We start from the raw sequence: 16709 nt of genomic DNA, 5'->3' as shown, positions 1-16709 counted from the left end.
ACTAAAAATCAGAGAATCAGGTCAGTTGGCTTTAAAATTTAAATGGCTGGGTTAGGACTTTTGTGTTGTTTCAAGTATGCAGTGTTACATTTTCTTTGTTGAAGAACGAATGCCAGTGTCTGTTACATGTGCTGTTGTATATTGAGTGGTTTGATTGTATTTGTGTACTCGAGTAAACTCTCAACAGTGATTAGTGTGTGAGCAAGTGAGGTTAGTGGTACATGGCTTCTCGTCGCAGTCATCTGTTCCATTCCTGCTGCGTCTAGCAGGAGTGGAACAACCATCAGCTTCATTTCATCCATCCACAAGAGTTATTGTATGTCTGTCAGGAGTCGTATGAGCACTATACACTATGTTCATGTTCAGATGAAGAATGTAAGGACAGAAAATTGGTGGTCGCTATGGGAATGATTATTATTGGAGGTTTTCTTAAACAATCCTCAGCAGGCCAAACTCAGGCAGAAGAGTAAGGTATTGTCTCATTTCTCCAAAGGATAGTTGCAGTGGTGGCTTTATGGAGTTCAGTGATCAATGATCTGCCCACTGCTTCTGTATTCGACTGCCAAGAAGTCCCACACGGCCCTTGGAAATGCTGGGCTCTGTATTTTTCAGCAGGTCAGAACCGGTCCCCGCTTCATTAAAGTGAGTCCAGTGTCTTGAACAATGACCCTTTATATCTAGTTTCTCAGTACTTCAATCTTAGGGTCACCCTACCAGAGATCAGGTATGTGTCAGTACCTTTGCAAGCGTCGTTCTATGTGTTATGTTTTGGAAGTCAAACCAAAGAGATAAAAACAAGAGTAAACTGATAATTTGACACATTAAATTCCTGAGTTGTTACCTTCCTAACATGGTAAACAGCTGCCACTAGTATTAACACAGGTATTCACATTGATGCTGCAAATGTTTCACAGTTTGGACTCATCAAGTTCGACCTGCTGTCCTCAACGGAGGCTCGAACTTGAGGCTTGACTTGAGCTCCTAGTTCCACCTTCCCATTGCGGTACTACCTAGAGCAGTGGTCTCAAACTTTATTCCTGGAGGGCCACAGCTCTGCAGAGTTGATCTCCAACCAGCTCCAACTCACACCTGCTTAATAGTTTCTAGTAATCTTGAAGACCTTGATTATTTGGATCAGGTGTGTTTGATTAGGCTTGGAGCAAAACTGTGCAGAGCTATGGCCCTCCAGGAATTGAGTTTGAGGCCAATGACCTTGAGGGAGAAGAACAGAAATAGAGGTGGAGATGAGGAGGTGGAGGGATGCTGGAAGAATTGACTCTGGGATGGTGCAATCAGTGCTGCTTATATAGGCTTGTAATGATAAATGACAGGACTGAATGATTGGGCTCCTCTCAAACCTACGCTTGGAACTTCATAAAGTACAGTTTTAAAGGGACCTAGATTGGGAAGGGTGTGAAACTCTTATTCAGACCAAGCAAATAAACCAGATTTGAAAATAAACACATGGAAACAGAGACGTGTCTTTGGGTGGTGAACAGGTTTTTTGAGTAAATGTTTAATGTTTACAGGCTGGTAAGACAGTGGCCTCTTTACAGAGACTTAAAATCAAAGCAGATTTTAGGCAGATTCTACTAAAGACACTATGCAATTGATTCAGCTGCATTTAAGAGATATTAGAAGGACATAATGGTGAATAAATGCAGTTTTCCGGTCCTCACAAGGAGTCATGAGCCATCATTTCAGTATTCCACTTAGCCAACAAGTAGACATTTACCGCATTCCATTCATTCGTTTTCAAACCACTTGTACTATATAGGGTTGCAGGGATGCTCTCTGGCCGCAGGCAGGGAAGCATCCTGGGGCCAGTTACATAAACATAGTCACTATTTTAAGACTGTGTCTTAAGAAATAGTTTGAGCAACCAGCAGTTAGCCTAGAGGTAATCAGTCTTTTCAGACTCAGATTGGCTTTATAAAGTTATTATCAGTCTTTAAAGAGCAGTTCAAAAGGGTTTTTGAAAAATATATTTTTTGCAGTAAAGTAGCTATCCTTCAAACAGTCTGTCAGTAAACAAAGTTGTCTGCAAAGTTGTTAATCAAAAATGCACATTATACATAAAGATATTGTCTCGCAGAAGAAAGAGTCGACTCAGAATTGTCTTAATGAGTCGTCATGTTTTCGAGTCTTCTCCCTGTTACGATCTACGTCACCAGGTAAACATTAGCATAATCCTTACCTGCCTGCAAAATATGAACACTCTGACCTGCCCACAAACACTTCTGCTAGTTAGTTTGTTTACATCATGTCGAGAAGACAATATGTCCTGCGCTGTGAATGCAAGTTTGTTTAGTTTTCATTGCCGAAAGATGATGATTGGGGGTTAAAAATCTTTTTCTTTTTTTTTTCACGATGCCACGGCAATACAATTCAAACCTTTTGTTGTGTGCTTAACATTTTACAGAGGACTGCTTCTTTAATCTTGGCTTCTGTATATTCTGAGAAAATTACAATGTTTTCTTATCTTAAATGCATTTAAACCTGTTGTAAGGGACTCCAACACAATATTAGGACAAAAACATATGATCTTCTCTTTAAGAAAACAAGTTAGATGACTAACTTTTGAAGACTAGTTTAAGCAGTTTATGCAACTGGCCCCGGGAAGCATGCCCAGTCCACCACTGTGTTGAAATGTCTTTGGATTATAGGGGGAAACCTGAGCACCTAGGGAAAACCCATGCAGACCTTCTTGCTGTGATGTTATAATTCTCCCCACTGAGCCACAATGCTGCCATTCACCATATTCTTTCAAACGTGTTTTACTGCTCACTTGTAGGGATAGTCTCCCTTGTGCTGCCAAGAGTTAAAGAAATAGTTCACCCAAAAATGAAAATTCTGTCATTAATTACTCACCCTCATGTCATTACAAGCCCTTAAAACACTGGTCTCAAACTCAATTCCTGGAGGGCCACAGCTCTGCACAGTTTAGCTCCAACCCTAATCAGACACCTGATCCAGCTAATCAAGGTCTTCAGGATTACTAGAAACTTCCAAGCAGGTGTGAGTTGGAGCTGGTTGGAGCTAAATTCTGCAGAGCTGCGGATCTCCAGGAATTGAGTTGAGACCTCTGCCTTCAGACCTTCATTCATCTTCGGAACACAAGATCAAATATTTTTGATGTAATCTGAGATCTTTTAGACTGCATCAACAGCAACACAACTGAAACGTTCAAGGCCCAGAAAGCTACAAGAATACTTTTTTGCGCGAATAACGACTCTTCCGTGTCAGCCTTCGACAAGCGTTTCACAACAGTACCACAACGGATTCTCATAACTTCATAAAATTAAGGTTGAACCACTGATGTCACATGGACTATTTTAACAGTGTCCTTACTACCTTTCTGGGCCTTGAATGTGGTAGTTCCGTTGCTGTCTATGCAGGGTCAGAAAGCTCTCAGATTTCATCAAAAATATCTTAATTTGTGTTCCGAAGATGAACGAAGGACTTAAGGGTTTGGAACAACATGAGTGTGAGTAATTAATGACAGAATTAAAATTTTTGGTTGAACTATCCCGTTAAGTTCTGAGGCACCAACAGCTTGTGTCCTGTTCTTTGGAGAAGAACCTTCTGGGACCTTCTACTTTCTGGCCCTGGTCTTGCTCCAATCCCTGTCTGTCAGCATGTACTTTCATCGTCCATTTGTCGGTAGCTTTCTGTTGGCTTAGCAATACAATTCTGTTACCGTTACTGCAGGTCATATGTTCCTACAATGATCAGGAATAAAATCAGGATCACTTGGAGAGGATGTATATCTCTGCAATTTCTTTGCAGCTCATTCATATTACATTCATAGCACTTAAGCTTATGTATGGGCATTTTTTACTGTAGAGCTTTGGGCTCCCATAGGCACTGGGTTAGATCCAAGAGAGGAGATCCTTGAGTATTAATTTCCTGACTTTGAGAGGAGTGGTTTTGGATGGAAAGTAAGTGTGTGCCAATTCTGACAAGATGGAAATCGGGCTTGGTCTTCAAGGGCTTGTTTATGTCAAGAGGCTCTCGGTAATTGTGGTTTTTCTTTTGCTGGGTTATGGTGCCTCTGCCCATTAGGAAGGGCTCCACCCTTCCATTCACTCTGAACAACTGTAGAGCTGCTTTTGCGACTAATAAGAGTGAAATCTCTTCACTGTTCGTGGTTTAAATAAGGACCACACAAACAGGTCAATAAAAACCCCTGCTGCTGTCAGTCAGGAGCAGAACCCAGAGTAGAGATTCGAGTATGCACACTAAATATGTCAGCAAAAGCCCATGATAAACCAGGTCAATGAATAAGCAGAAGAGCATGTTCTGGATAATACCCTGATCAAACCAGCTGAGCTGTGTTTTACAAATCCAAAACATGGGCGTGTGAGACGCGGTTGAGAGATGCTGGTTTTGGCACTTCGAATCTTCAGTTTCTGTTATTAGTTGGAAACAGTTTGGTTTTGTTAGAAAATGTTTTATATGTTTTATATTTATACTGGGTTGCTATTTAGAGCACAAATGAGAATATACAGTGGGCTTCTTTTCTGACACAACTGTTGCCTTATTTATCATTTCTTTTTCATCATATTTTCCTAAAACAGACCAATTTATCTGCCATTTAAAAAACGAAGCAGTAAATTATATAGTTATATATAAAACACTGGCTACAAAAATGCAATATGATTTAACTTTTGAACAGAATGGTGATTTTGCCTAAATATCATACGTGTATGCAAACTTTGGACTTCAACTGTATTTAAATTTGGTAAATATAATCAGTATTAACAATTCCTCTGCTAGATAATATAGATGCTGATTACATATTGTGAATATTGTTTTTTACAGTTAAAATGCAATCAGTTTCAAATCAATTCAGAAATTGTCCCAGACTTTTGAGCACTACTTGAAATAAATTAGTTAAGATAGTAGAATTACCCTTTATTAGTCTTCAACATTGGAAAATACATAGTCAAGAAAATCGTAGTCAATGCTGTTGAACAATAAAGACACACAGCAGCAGTTTGTAACTTGTTTCTATCTCTACAAAACAGTCTGCATACTGGTATTTACATTATATTTACATTATATTTGATTAATGATCATAATGATAAACACCTTTAACTGTATGCCAATCATTTTAACATTTACTGTGGTTATTCTACTTATTTACCTATACTGGCTAACCATTTGAATGTATTGCACATTCACAGAAAATGGGTTACTGTTGCATTGCAAAATCAGGTGGAGAGTACAGAAAAGTGTGAGATGACTTTGTTTGTGACTCTCCTGACACTTTAGCTGTGTGTGTGGGTTCGTATGTGGGATGTTGTAGCATGTGTGGGTGATTCTGATTAACAGCCTGACTGTTCCAGTGAAATTACTCCATTTGAGACCTGATCTAATCCCGCAGCCCTAAAATTTGATTTGGGATTGACTCATTTATCAGTTTTGAGCAGCGGCAGATATGCTACATTGGTCTTAATTAATGTCAAGTCGTTTGTATCTATATAGTGCTTTATACAATCCATATTTTCAAAGACATCATTACGAGGAACTGCCGGCGGCTGTGCCAAGGAAAAAACTCCAGAAGATGTTTAGGCAGTGAAGGGAAAGAACCTGCGTGGGGAACCCGTCCTCCTGTGGCATTACACTGAATTCATGCTTCTCATGTGGGTTTTTTGAGCAGAGCAGACACTGAGCTCTCTCTTCACCTCATTTCATTGTTCACTGCTGAAGAAAGCAGAACTTTGACGTCTCTGTGTTTGTAACTTGTACGATTTTGAGGGGTTTTCCATCAGACTGCGTCAGTACAGGAGACAGAATAGAGCAGCGTGTATGTGAAGTGGTTCACCATGTCTTTCCCTCAAACTCTGAGAACTTAGAAGGGTTTTTACATGGTTAGTTTCTTTTCAAATCAGCTTTTATTCATGTTGTGTAGTATTTGTGTCACATGTTACTTAACTGGTAATTTTAGGGTCATCATTTCAATGTTTTAGAGGTTTTTTAGAATGTGTCGACCCAGTATGAGCAGATATTTTATATATTTATTTTTTAATACATGCAAATAAGTAGTTACTATGAATCTTTATGTTTAGTCTCTGTTTCAGTCATTTGAATTAATGCTGAAAATCTATGAATGAATGTAGTAATCTAGCTAACGATTGTGATGTATAACCGAAAACGTACCTGTGGAAACTTTTTCGCAAGATGCGAAATACGTACCAATAAGTACATATCACTACAGTTTTCAACAGATGATTATGATTACAGCTCCATATGTTTAATTTTTCAGTAACATTAGAGTTAAAGTGCCACTCAATGGACATCAAATATGTCATAAAGCATACATAGTGGTACGTTTTAGACACCTTGAGAAAACGTTCCCACAGATACGTTTTCGTCATGAAATGAGGTAGCATTTATCACTATGATAGAAATATTTTGCACTTCTACTTGTTTTACTAAACGATTTTGATGGACTTTGATGAAAGATTTAAGTAGGACAATTCAATTTCACTGTGTGATCCCTTTGTAACTGAATATTTCAGAGTGGATATCTGCTGTGAGATGAGCTGTGAGATGGTTTTGCCCACTGAGTTTTCGACACCCTCACAGATGGGGTTCGAAACAGTGATGGGTTGCCATGGCTATAGGAGGATGCTGTGAGTGAGATCTAGCAGTCACATGGAATAAAGTTTGTGAGGACTGTGGTGTCTGGCTAGAAAGCAGTAAGCCCGTTTCTGTGATGCTGAAGGCATAATTTAGGCAAGTTTGCTGGTCTGCTGTTTCTCACGAGGGTTTTTATTGATTTGTGAATTGCCATTTGGATTACTTTGTGCGTCTTGTGGCCATCTGCAGGAATTTGTGGATATTTCTATTAGAGCACCTTTCTCTTCAACAAATTACAATTTCATGATGCATCACAATGTTCAACCTTGACAAGGTAACCAGGCCTGGTTGTTGTTGTTGTGTCTTTACAGTAATATGTTGATTGATGTGTGTATGTTTCTGCAAGGTGATACTGTGTTGATTTTGTCCACGGCTCTTTCTCTCACCTAATCTTTGTACCTAACAATGTTAGTATCTATTATCGGCACTACAGCCTTATCAGAACATTTCAAGGTGTTTGACTGAAAAAAAAAATCATGTTTTATTTCTTGTCCTCAGTGCCGGACGACCTCACACCTGAGGAGCAGAAAGAACTGGAAAACATCCGCCGGCGAAAGCAGGAGCTGCTGGATGACATTCAGGTAATGAAGAACTGGAGTGAATCATTCATTAAAGTCCAGCTCTGATATGAGCTAAATGTTTTGGCTGCATGTGTAGTAGAGGCTCTTTGTTTTGAAAGTAATGTTTTAGTCCATGATACAATATTTATTTATTATTCATTAATATTATTTATTTTAAGTTGCTTAAATAAAACCATTAGTTGTATTAGTTTTTATCTTATCTCATAGCTGCCATTAAACAACTTCAGGAATCAAAATTTATATATGTGGTATAAGTGGTAAAAAAAATGCAGAATCTGACCACTAATTCACTAACTATGAACACAATTTGTCCAATAGGAAATGACTCAAGCTGACAGGAATAGGGTGGAATTGTTTAGGAAAGGACACTCATACATGAGCTAAATACTGATCACTTTGAGCTGTACAGTGACACAGTCAAATAGATTTAATATCTCATGGCCCTGACCTCTAGTATGCTACATACTTAAAGTTCATTCGGTTTTTATGGGAATGTATGATTTCTTATAGCATTCTGTTTACTTTAAGTTAACAACTGTAAGAAAACTTTCCTGCCCTCTCCAAACCAAATTTCTACATGACAGAAGTGGTTCGTTCTATCCTTGAGGCAGTTTTCCTTTGGGAAGACAAACGTCTGGGAAAACTAAAACAGCCTTTTCTTTTCTAGTGAATGTTTTAGACATATAAACAGACAAGAACAAACACTTGAGTAAGTTTCACCACCATACAGTTGGTGGTTAAACAGGAAAAATGAATACGAGGAGGGAAAACTCCTCAGTCTGGCTCCAGACCGTCACTAAACTCTTGGCAGAAGAGACGGGCTTGTATCCTAACTCCATTAATCTCTACAAAGACATGCTAAAATAATCCAATTTTGATGTCTTCAGTCTCTACTCTGGGGCCATTCTCCAATTGTCTTCCTTTAATGACATTTATATCAAACAGAGCAATCTAGAGCAAACCATTCATTCATTGGAATTAGATTTAATGTCAGGCCTCGTTGAGGTGGGACAGGACACATGTGACATGAGACTGCCACAGTACCTTTAACACATTGTCCTAATTATGCACAATGTGCTCCAGATAAGTGTGTGTTTAAACAATAAGGTGGAAGAAGCCAACCTTGATAGGTTGATTTTGTTGTTTCATGCTGAATTTTTTTTGCTGACAATTTCATCACGCCTTCACTCACAGCAAACCTAATTTCTCATCTTTATCAAGCAATGTAGTGCAGAGTTATTATCTCTGAAGCTTCGTCTGATTTTAACCATCTTATGTCTTCTCACCACAGCGTCTGAAAGATGAGATAGCCGAAGTGACCAGTGAGATTGAGAACCTGGGTTCCACAGAGGAGAGGTGAGTGAGAGTCCCCTGACAGACTACTCATACGCACTTCACTTCCACTGATGTCATGCGCGAGGTCAATTCAGACTAGCATCTGAGCTAGAGAATTATTTAGAAAACTGTCAGCGTATTTTAGAAGTGTTCTGTGCAGAGAATCCAACTGAGAATCAAAAAAATTAGTATCAAATTCCCAATCCCATTCATCCCCGTTTCATTTTACAAGACCTCTCCATTCTCTGAAGGAGCGGTTTCACCTGTGTATCCATTAGTCAGTGATTATGTTGGTTGTCAGTATGGCTGTAAATTAAATAAACCTTATGAAATATTTTGTAATAGGCCATAAAGAAACATTAACATCAGGAATTTATGTCCCTGTAGGAAAAATATGCAGAGGAACAAACAAGTGGCAATGGGCCGCAAGAAATTCAACATGGATCCCAAAAAGGTGATTACGCCATCTATCAAAGCACATTCACTGAATTAATTCTGCATAATTTGTCTTATTTTAGAGCCTAAACACCTTGAATATATGATTGTTTGTAGGGGATCCAGTTCCTCATTGAAAATGACCTTCTGAAGAACACCAGTGAAGACATTGCACGCTTCCTCTACAAGGGTGAAGGTCTTAACAAGACTGCAATAGGAGACTACCTGGGAGAGAGGTGAATGTGTGGTTTTTAGTGAACATCCATTGTGTCAGATAAAGGACAATTCACTCGAATATGTTAATTCTTATATTAGAGCAGGGGTGCCCAATCCTGTTCCCGGATATCTACTTACCTGCAGACTTTATTTCCAGCCCTGCTCCAACACAGCTGTCTATAATTATCAAGTGCTATTAGTTAGCTGGTTCAGGTGTGTTTGATCAGGGTTGAAGCTGAACTTTGCAGGATTGTAGATCTCTGATAGGATTGGGCACCCCTGTATTACAGCAATGACAGTATGTTCTCCAAATAGTGGATTTGGTAGCACCAGTTGCAGAGATGGTGTTCTGAGGCTTTCAAAACACTAAACAAAAGAACAGAAACTAGTAGTAATAGTGATATCGTTATTATTTTGCAATTTTGAATAATGTCGCATATTTTGTTTATGTAATGCATGTTGGACTAATGCAAGTTGTATTAAACTTCTAAGAGGTACAAGTAGCTACAGTAGCTTCAGTCTGTCCACCTTTGTTTCTTTAAGATGCTGAAATTAGCTCAATTTCAGTTGCTACTGTAAAAGGTCCATTGTGTCCATTGTCAGTAGTGTGGTGATGCACACAAAACACCACTCCCACAGAAGTCAGCTTCATCCCAAACAGCATTCTGTTGGTCAGTGCAGTGAATTCATGGTGAAAAATCTGTGTGGGGAAATGTTTTCTTCCTACACAATATTATTGATCACGCAGATTCCTCTTGAAAAATGCAATGCAAAATTTCACCATTCAGTTGTAAATTCGACTACAAAGTGTCTCAAAAGTAGGGCTGCCCTCAACTAAAGATTTTTCTGGTCTGGTCAACTAGTAGTCTAGAGTATTAGTCGCATGTTTATTAATAAACCATATAAATCCTAATAATGAGCCATTAATTACTTACATAGTCTAATAAGCGCTGAAGCGTATGCGAAAAAAGCTTTCCACAGTGCACCGGCAGATATAATAATTATGAATGTGTCTGAGAAAAACAGCAAGGCGACTGCATTAACGTTTTAATAATTTATTGATAAACTAGCATTTTCTTTGTTTTCGGCTTAAGCGATAAGGTCAGCAACTCGTCATTTCAGCACTAATGGATGTTCCTGTATGCATGTTTCATATGGATTACGTGATCTGATAATATTTGTTTTATAATTGAATTGGTTCATTTGAAAGTAGACATTTTACTCTCTACAAATATATTTTTCATGTCTGAAAGGCAAGTATACACAGAGTTTCGAAGTTGCATGCTCAAGTTCACAGAGACCGAGACGGCAGAAAGTGCATTCTGTTTGCTTTCATTATTTTACAAAAGCGCAATATTTCGTTGTTACGTGACTTTTTTTTCCTGCGACTAAGCAGCTAATAACATTTTGATCAACCAAGCCTCTTCTGGTCTGGTTTGGTTTGGTGTAGTTAAATATAATTTGATTCAATAAAATGTAGCTTACCTAATGTGTTAGAATCACCAAAATGCATATCGCAGAATAATTTTGACTTTAAAACTCATAAGCAGCATTAGATTACTTCTATACCTTTAAATCCACTATTTGTAAAAACATTAGTTTAATTTAATATCTGTCAACTGGTCTTTGTGCTAAATTCTTGGAAACCAGTGTCATCTTCTTACTGTCATTTGTACAGAGATACCGGATAATGTGGCTTGCTCTGTAAATCTCATCTGCGCCTGTTTTTGATTAGCCTTTTATCCTGACTCTAAGCTCATTAGACTCTTCATATTAAAGGAATGTTGACTCAAAGAGGACTAAAATTCTATAATTCAAAGAGGCATGTTATTCTAGTTCACTGGGCAACACCTAGTGACTTGGTTGCATCTGCGCAAGAGTTGCTTTTTTGGCTTCTTTGTCTCATCTTGGATTTCATTCCCTCTACTTCCTTGTTTTCTTCTCTGCTTCAGTCTGGGTGTGGCTGCTGAAAAAGTCAGGAAATGGAGAGCAGGGCACTAAGACAGCAGATCAGATTGTATCTCTGAGCACTTCAGCTCTTCTGGTAGGGAGGGGTTCTGCAGTGCTTTGTTCATTGAGTGCACTGTCACCAGATCACCGGGAAAGGGTGTAGGGAGGACAAGATCGCCGTCATCCCCATGAGGGATATCACATCCTCCGCTTGTAGAGGTTAAATAGCAAGGTTTTGAAAAATGGTGCAGTGCTAAATGATCTCACGTCCACTTTGTGTTGAATAAGACTTGTACAAGAGGCTGAGCTATGAATTTGTATCCACACATATGCATTATCTATTACATTGTCTAAATGCATGATATGAAAAATAGTGAGCACTTATTTAGAGTAAACACTTAGAGGTTGTGAGCTGTTATGAGATGCAGTTTTAGAAATTAGCCTGATTCGAAAAAGAATCAAAAGGCAGAATCCTGACTGGACGAGAGGAGGAGCTGGGGATGGAGGAGGGTAATTGGCTATTAAGCAACGTGAAAGCTTCTGCTAATACTCATTCCAGAGCATAAGATTAATTTATTTATCCACATTAAATGTAAATGAGCAGCCAGTACATTTTTCAATCGAAAACCGTTCCTTTTGTGTTCCATGAAATAAAGAAAATCCCACAGGTTTGGAACAACATGATTGTTAATAAAATTGGCAGGATATTTATCCGTGGGAAAACTATTCTTTGAAAGGATATTTCATCCAAAATTGAAAATTCTGTCATTTACTCATCCTCATGTAATTCCAAACCCAAATGATTTTTAAAAATAAGGATATTTGTAACAAAACCTGGGCCATTTCTGTCCCTTCATTGATAAGTTCATAAAGACATCATAAAAGTAATCCATATATGACCCTGGACCACAAAACCAGCCTTAAGTAGCACAATATATTCGTAGTCAAATAGTGAAAAATACATTGTATGGGTCAAAATGATTGTTTTTTACCTTTACGCCAAAAATCATTAGGATATTATATATATATATATATATATATATATATATATATATATACTCTACACTCTACTCTACACTGCATTTCTGTTCTCTTAAAAATGGTCTGTTGACTTCCTGGTTCCTCCCTCAGAAATTCGCAATGGGTTCAGATTGGCTAGCTTGCCGAGTGTGTTGTGATTCGCTAACCGCCTAGTGCACGTTTTCTTACCCTAAGCTTCTTATCTTAGTTGCATGTTCCTGGGAGCAGGGATTATGTTTGTGATGTCACTAACCCAGGAAGAAGCTTGTTGTAGTCCCTTCACTCTTAAAAATAAAGGTGCTTCACGATGCCATAGAAGAAGAAGAAACTGAAGAAACTTTCTCAAAAGGTTCTTTGTGGTGAAAGAAGGTTCTTCAGATTATAAAAAGTTAAGAAAGAGGTGGTTCTTTAAAGAACCTTTGACTGAATGGTTCTTTGAGGAACCAAAAATGGTTCTTCTATGACATCCGATGAAGAACCTTTTAAAGCACCTTTATTTTTAAGAGTACCAGTCGTTTGTTTTTCTCCCTGTGCATTAAACTTTGAACTTCGTAACTTTGTAGATGTTGTTAATGCTCAAACAGCCATATTACACCCTAACTAAAGTTATAAAAGGTGAAATCATAATCTATGACCCCTTTAAACTTTGGTTAGTCCAACAAGTTTCTTGAAACAAAGTGTCTGCTAAATGTTACTTACAACTTGCTCTCATTTTCTCTTTGTTTAACAGGGATGACTTCAATATCCAAGTCCTTCATGCTTTTGTGGAGCTGCATGAGTTCACAGATTTGAACCTGGTTCAGGCTCTCAGGTAAAACTGACTGTAGAATCCAGTGTTGTGCTCCCTGGCCTCACTTAGGGTGTGTTTTACACTTGTCATGTTTGGTTCGATTAAAACAAACTCTGGTGCAATTGCTTTGTTCATTTGAGTAAGTGTGGACGCACCTTTTCTTTTTGTTTGGAGATTTCTGTGACGAAATATATGTCATTCAACCTGACCAATCATGTTGAGAATGTATCACTATGCCTTTAGGTTTGGTATCTTTAGGTTCGTTGTCAAAAATGTCAGTTGAAACGCTAAGCAGACCAGGACCAAATGTATCATTTTCCTTTTAGGTCCAGACCAAATGAACCAAACGAACTGAACTACAAGTGTGAACACACCCTTAGTCTCACTGACCTGTTGTAGGATGTGTTTTAATTATCATTATCATGTTTGTCTCCACACAGACAGTTTCTCTGGAGTTTCAGACTTCCTGGTGAGGCACAGAAGATCGATAGAATGATGGAAGCGTTTGCCCAGCGCTACTGTCAGTGCAACCCTGGAGTCTTTCAGTCCACAGGTGGGTCTGCTTTACATTTTAGTTCATGTTCAGTGTTTAAAAATGCATTTCAGCATTTCTAGGAAACATGAGCTCTGCTTTTCCAATACTGCTTTCCCAATAATGCTTACAAATTGAGAGTATTGAATTGGACAGATGCATTCTTCTCTAAATAAATTACATTTATCAACAGCCTACATTTCCAACACAGATGGCAAATGGCAACAAAAATTTAATTTTGTGTAAATGCTAGCAAGATGTGAAATGCCCTCACACATATTTATGTCTTGCTAACCTAAACAAGCTTTAGGTTTTTTCTTTGGTCTCTTTGCTGTGGATGTATTAGACATTCTTCCTTCCCGAATGTTCATGTCATGATAGCCCTCAGGAACTTCACTATAATACTACTACTAATTAGCATTTATTTGACTTATAGAGTAGTACTGCATCCTTCATATCTCCAAAAAGTCTTTAGTTTTATTATGTTTATAAAAGAAAGAGACAGGTTTACTTGCACTTGCACATTGATTGCTAACAAAAAATTTGATGCAGTTTTACTTACCGCCTGCAGTTCCTAATCATGACTGGGATCTTTCAATATCAAACGATGTGCAAATCCAGTGTCACACTGGGCCTTGTTCATAAAACGTTTGTAACAGAAATGACGGAAACTATTAGATACACTTGCAAAACTCCGATGCTGCCCCGGAAAAACAAACTGCATCCACTGTTCATGTAACGCTAAGTTCTTTAAGAGGTTAGCTTTCTTTCACAACAAAAACTAAATTTTTTTGGAGACATTCGGAAAGAGTGTATTTGCCACAGAAACACAGACATGCGTTCTAATCGTTTTTTGGAACTCTTTTATTCAAGCCAGTGTGCCTCTGAAAATGTCATTGCTGAACAATACTGTGATCAGATGCTGAATGTCATTGAGAATGATTCTGACAACAGTGTGTATTTTTATTTTTTTTTTGCAGACACATGCTACATTTTGTCCTTCGCCATCATCATGTTAAACACCAGCCTCCACAACCCAAACGTTAAGGACAAGCCCACAGTAGAGCGTTTCATCTCCATGAACAGAGGCATTAATGATGGAGGAGACCTGCCAGAAGAACTGCTCAGGGTTGGTCTCCTCTCACTTCTTGTAATGTCTAGACTGTAGACATATTTATATTGTTGTGTTTATGTATTTGTTTTAGTCTTTGTCCAAGTGGTGTACATTTCATGTGTCCCCAATGTACTATGCATCCTTACCTTAGACCAGGATTCCTAATTTCTGGTCCTAGAGAGCCAATTTCTTGCAGAGTATAGTTTCAGCTCATGCTCCAGAATCACCATAAGACAAATGCACCAGAATCAACTAAACAAGGTGTGTCTAAGCACAGCTGGAACTAAACTCTGCAGATATGTGGCTCTTTAGGACCAGGAATGGGGAACCCAGCCCTAGATATAGGATTATAGCATTTAATATTTTTATAACATAATGTTTATGCACTGTATATCTGTGCATGTCTTTAAGATAATGGCTATTGTATGCCAAGCACACATTTTGCAGAAAGGAGGAGAGGTGCCATTTTTTCAAATGGTGTACAAACCATAACAGTCTGATGTTCAAAGAGTTATTGTCCTACATTTTCTAATTTATCCTTCTCTCATCTCCCTTTATTCACCCATCTGCTGTCATCGGGGATGTAAATCAAAATGAGCGATATGATTAAACCACTAAAACGCAGAGTAATGACGAGCAAAACAGAATAGCAGAAAAGAAAAAAGCATGTCTTAGTTTGTTTAAAATAGAGCTTTAGTTATCATGTTTACAGGAATACTGCAATAGTTATTGTGTAGATTGTAAATGTCTCTTTGGAAGACAATTGAAAAGTTATATATCAAATCACTGATTATGTTGACGAATAAAAATTTAAATGTGTAAATTAAAGTTAGAAATAAAAAGTAGGCCATGTTTGCACCCACTTTCTAAAAGGACTTCGCCTAACCATTCTGAGTGCATAACTTCATGCACTTTTTATTACATTATGCCCCACCATATAATGATATTTGTGGCAGTTATGTGGGTGGAGTGCATATGCTTGTCTTTAGAATTTCATGGTCTTTTGCTTTGACTCATGCAGAATCTATATGAGAGCATCAAGAACGAGCCCTTCAAAATCCCTGAGGATGATGGCAATGACTTGACGCACACTTTCTTCAACCCAGACAGAGAGGGCTGGCTGCTTAAACTGGGTGAGTGGGACTACATAAGTAAAATATGCATTCATTTTTGTGATGATTGTGCATCTCCACCCTCACAAACACTTATCTGTGAATAAGAGATGTCCTGATCAAACACATGGACTGAGTGTGAGATTTAAGGCTTACACACAAAAGCACATTTACACATGTCCTGAAAGGCCGTTTTATGATCTTCACAACACTTCCACACATCAGATTATAATAGCACATCTTTCACCCTACTCTCTTGATGGATCAGTATCTGCTCTCACATCATATGAAGGTAATCACACTTCATGATCACAATGAATCAACTGCTTGAGGTTGAAAACATCCTTTTATAAGTATACATACAGTTGAGGTCATAAGTTTACACCCCTTTTCAGAATCTGCTAAATGATAATCATTACATTATGTTATTGTTTATTCAGTACTGACCTGAATAGGATATTTCACATAAAAGGCATTTACATATAGTCCACAAGAGAAAATAATAGTTGAATTTATTAAAATTACCCCTTTAAAAAGTTTACATTCCCTTGATTCTTAATACTGTTGTTACTTGTTACCTGAATGATCCACAGCTGTGTGTTTGTTTAGTGATAGTTGTTCATGAGTCCCTTGTTTGTCCTGAACAGTTAAACTGCCTGCTGTTCATCCCTAGTTGATGTAACCTTCTGTAATAGTTTCATTTGAGTCCCTCAGTTGTCTTCAGTGTGAAAAGATGCATCTCAAAATCATACAGTCATTGTTTGAAAGGGTTCAAATACACAAAAATGCTGAAAAACCACATAATTAGTGGGACCTAAAGGATTTTTGTAAAGAACAGCAGGCAGTTTAACTGTTTTGATCACTAAACAAACTAAAAAAAACACAGCTGTGGATCATTCTGGTAACAACACAGTATTGAGAATCAAGTGTATGTAAACTTTTGAACAGGGTCATTTTTCTAAATTCAACTATTATT

At 38.1% G+C, this 16709-nt stretch overlaps 1 protein-coding gene across 2 annotated transcripts in view; it reads left to right on the top strand.

The window, feature by feature from the left end:
* cyth1a (cytohesin 1a) overlaps window positions 1-16709 on the top strand; it is a 55489-nt gene that overhangs the window by 27587 nt on the left and 11193 nt on the right. Inside the window, exons 2-9 of one of the 2 annotated variants that reach the window (XM_073843381.1) lie at window positions 7147-7229; window positions 8521-8585; window positions 8952-9018; window positions 9117-9235; window positions 12916-12996; window positions 13416-13528; window positions 14488-14636; window positions 15643-15754. In XM_073843381.1, the coding sequence (XP_073699482.1) occupies window positions 7147-7229; window positions 8521-8585; window positions 8952-9018; window positions 9117-9235; window positions 12916-12996; window positions 13416-13528; window positions 14488-14636; window positions 15643-15754 (789 nt within the window). Of the gene's footprint in view, window positions 1-7146; window positions 7230-8520; window positions 8586-8951; window positions 9019-9116; window positions 9236-12915; window positions 12997-13415; window positions 13529-14487; window positions 14637-15642; window positions 15756-16709 lie in introns of both variants that reach the window. The other variant, XM_073843382.1, reaches the window with a different exon arrangement.

Source organism: Garra rufa, chromosome 1 (genome assembly GCF_049309525.1).
Source record: "Garra rufa chromosome 1, GarRuf1.0, whole genome shotgun sequence".
Taxonomy (NCBI): Eukaryota; Metazoa; Chordata; class Actinopteri; order Cypriniformes; family Cyprinidae; genus Garra; species Garra rufa.
The sequence above is the reverse complement of the archived record's forward strand: the minus strand, read 5'-3'. Positions and strand labels throughout refer to the sequence as shown.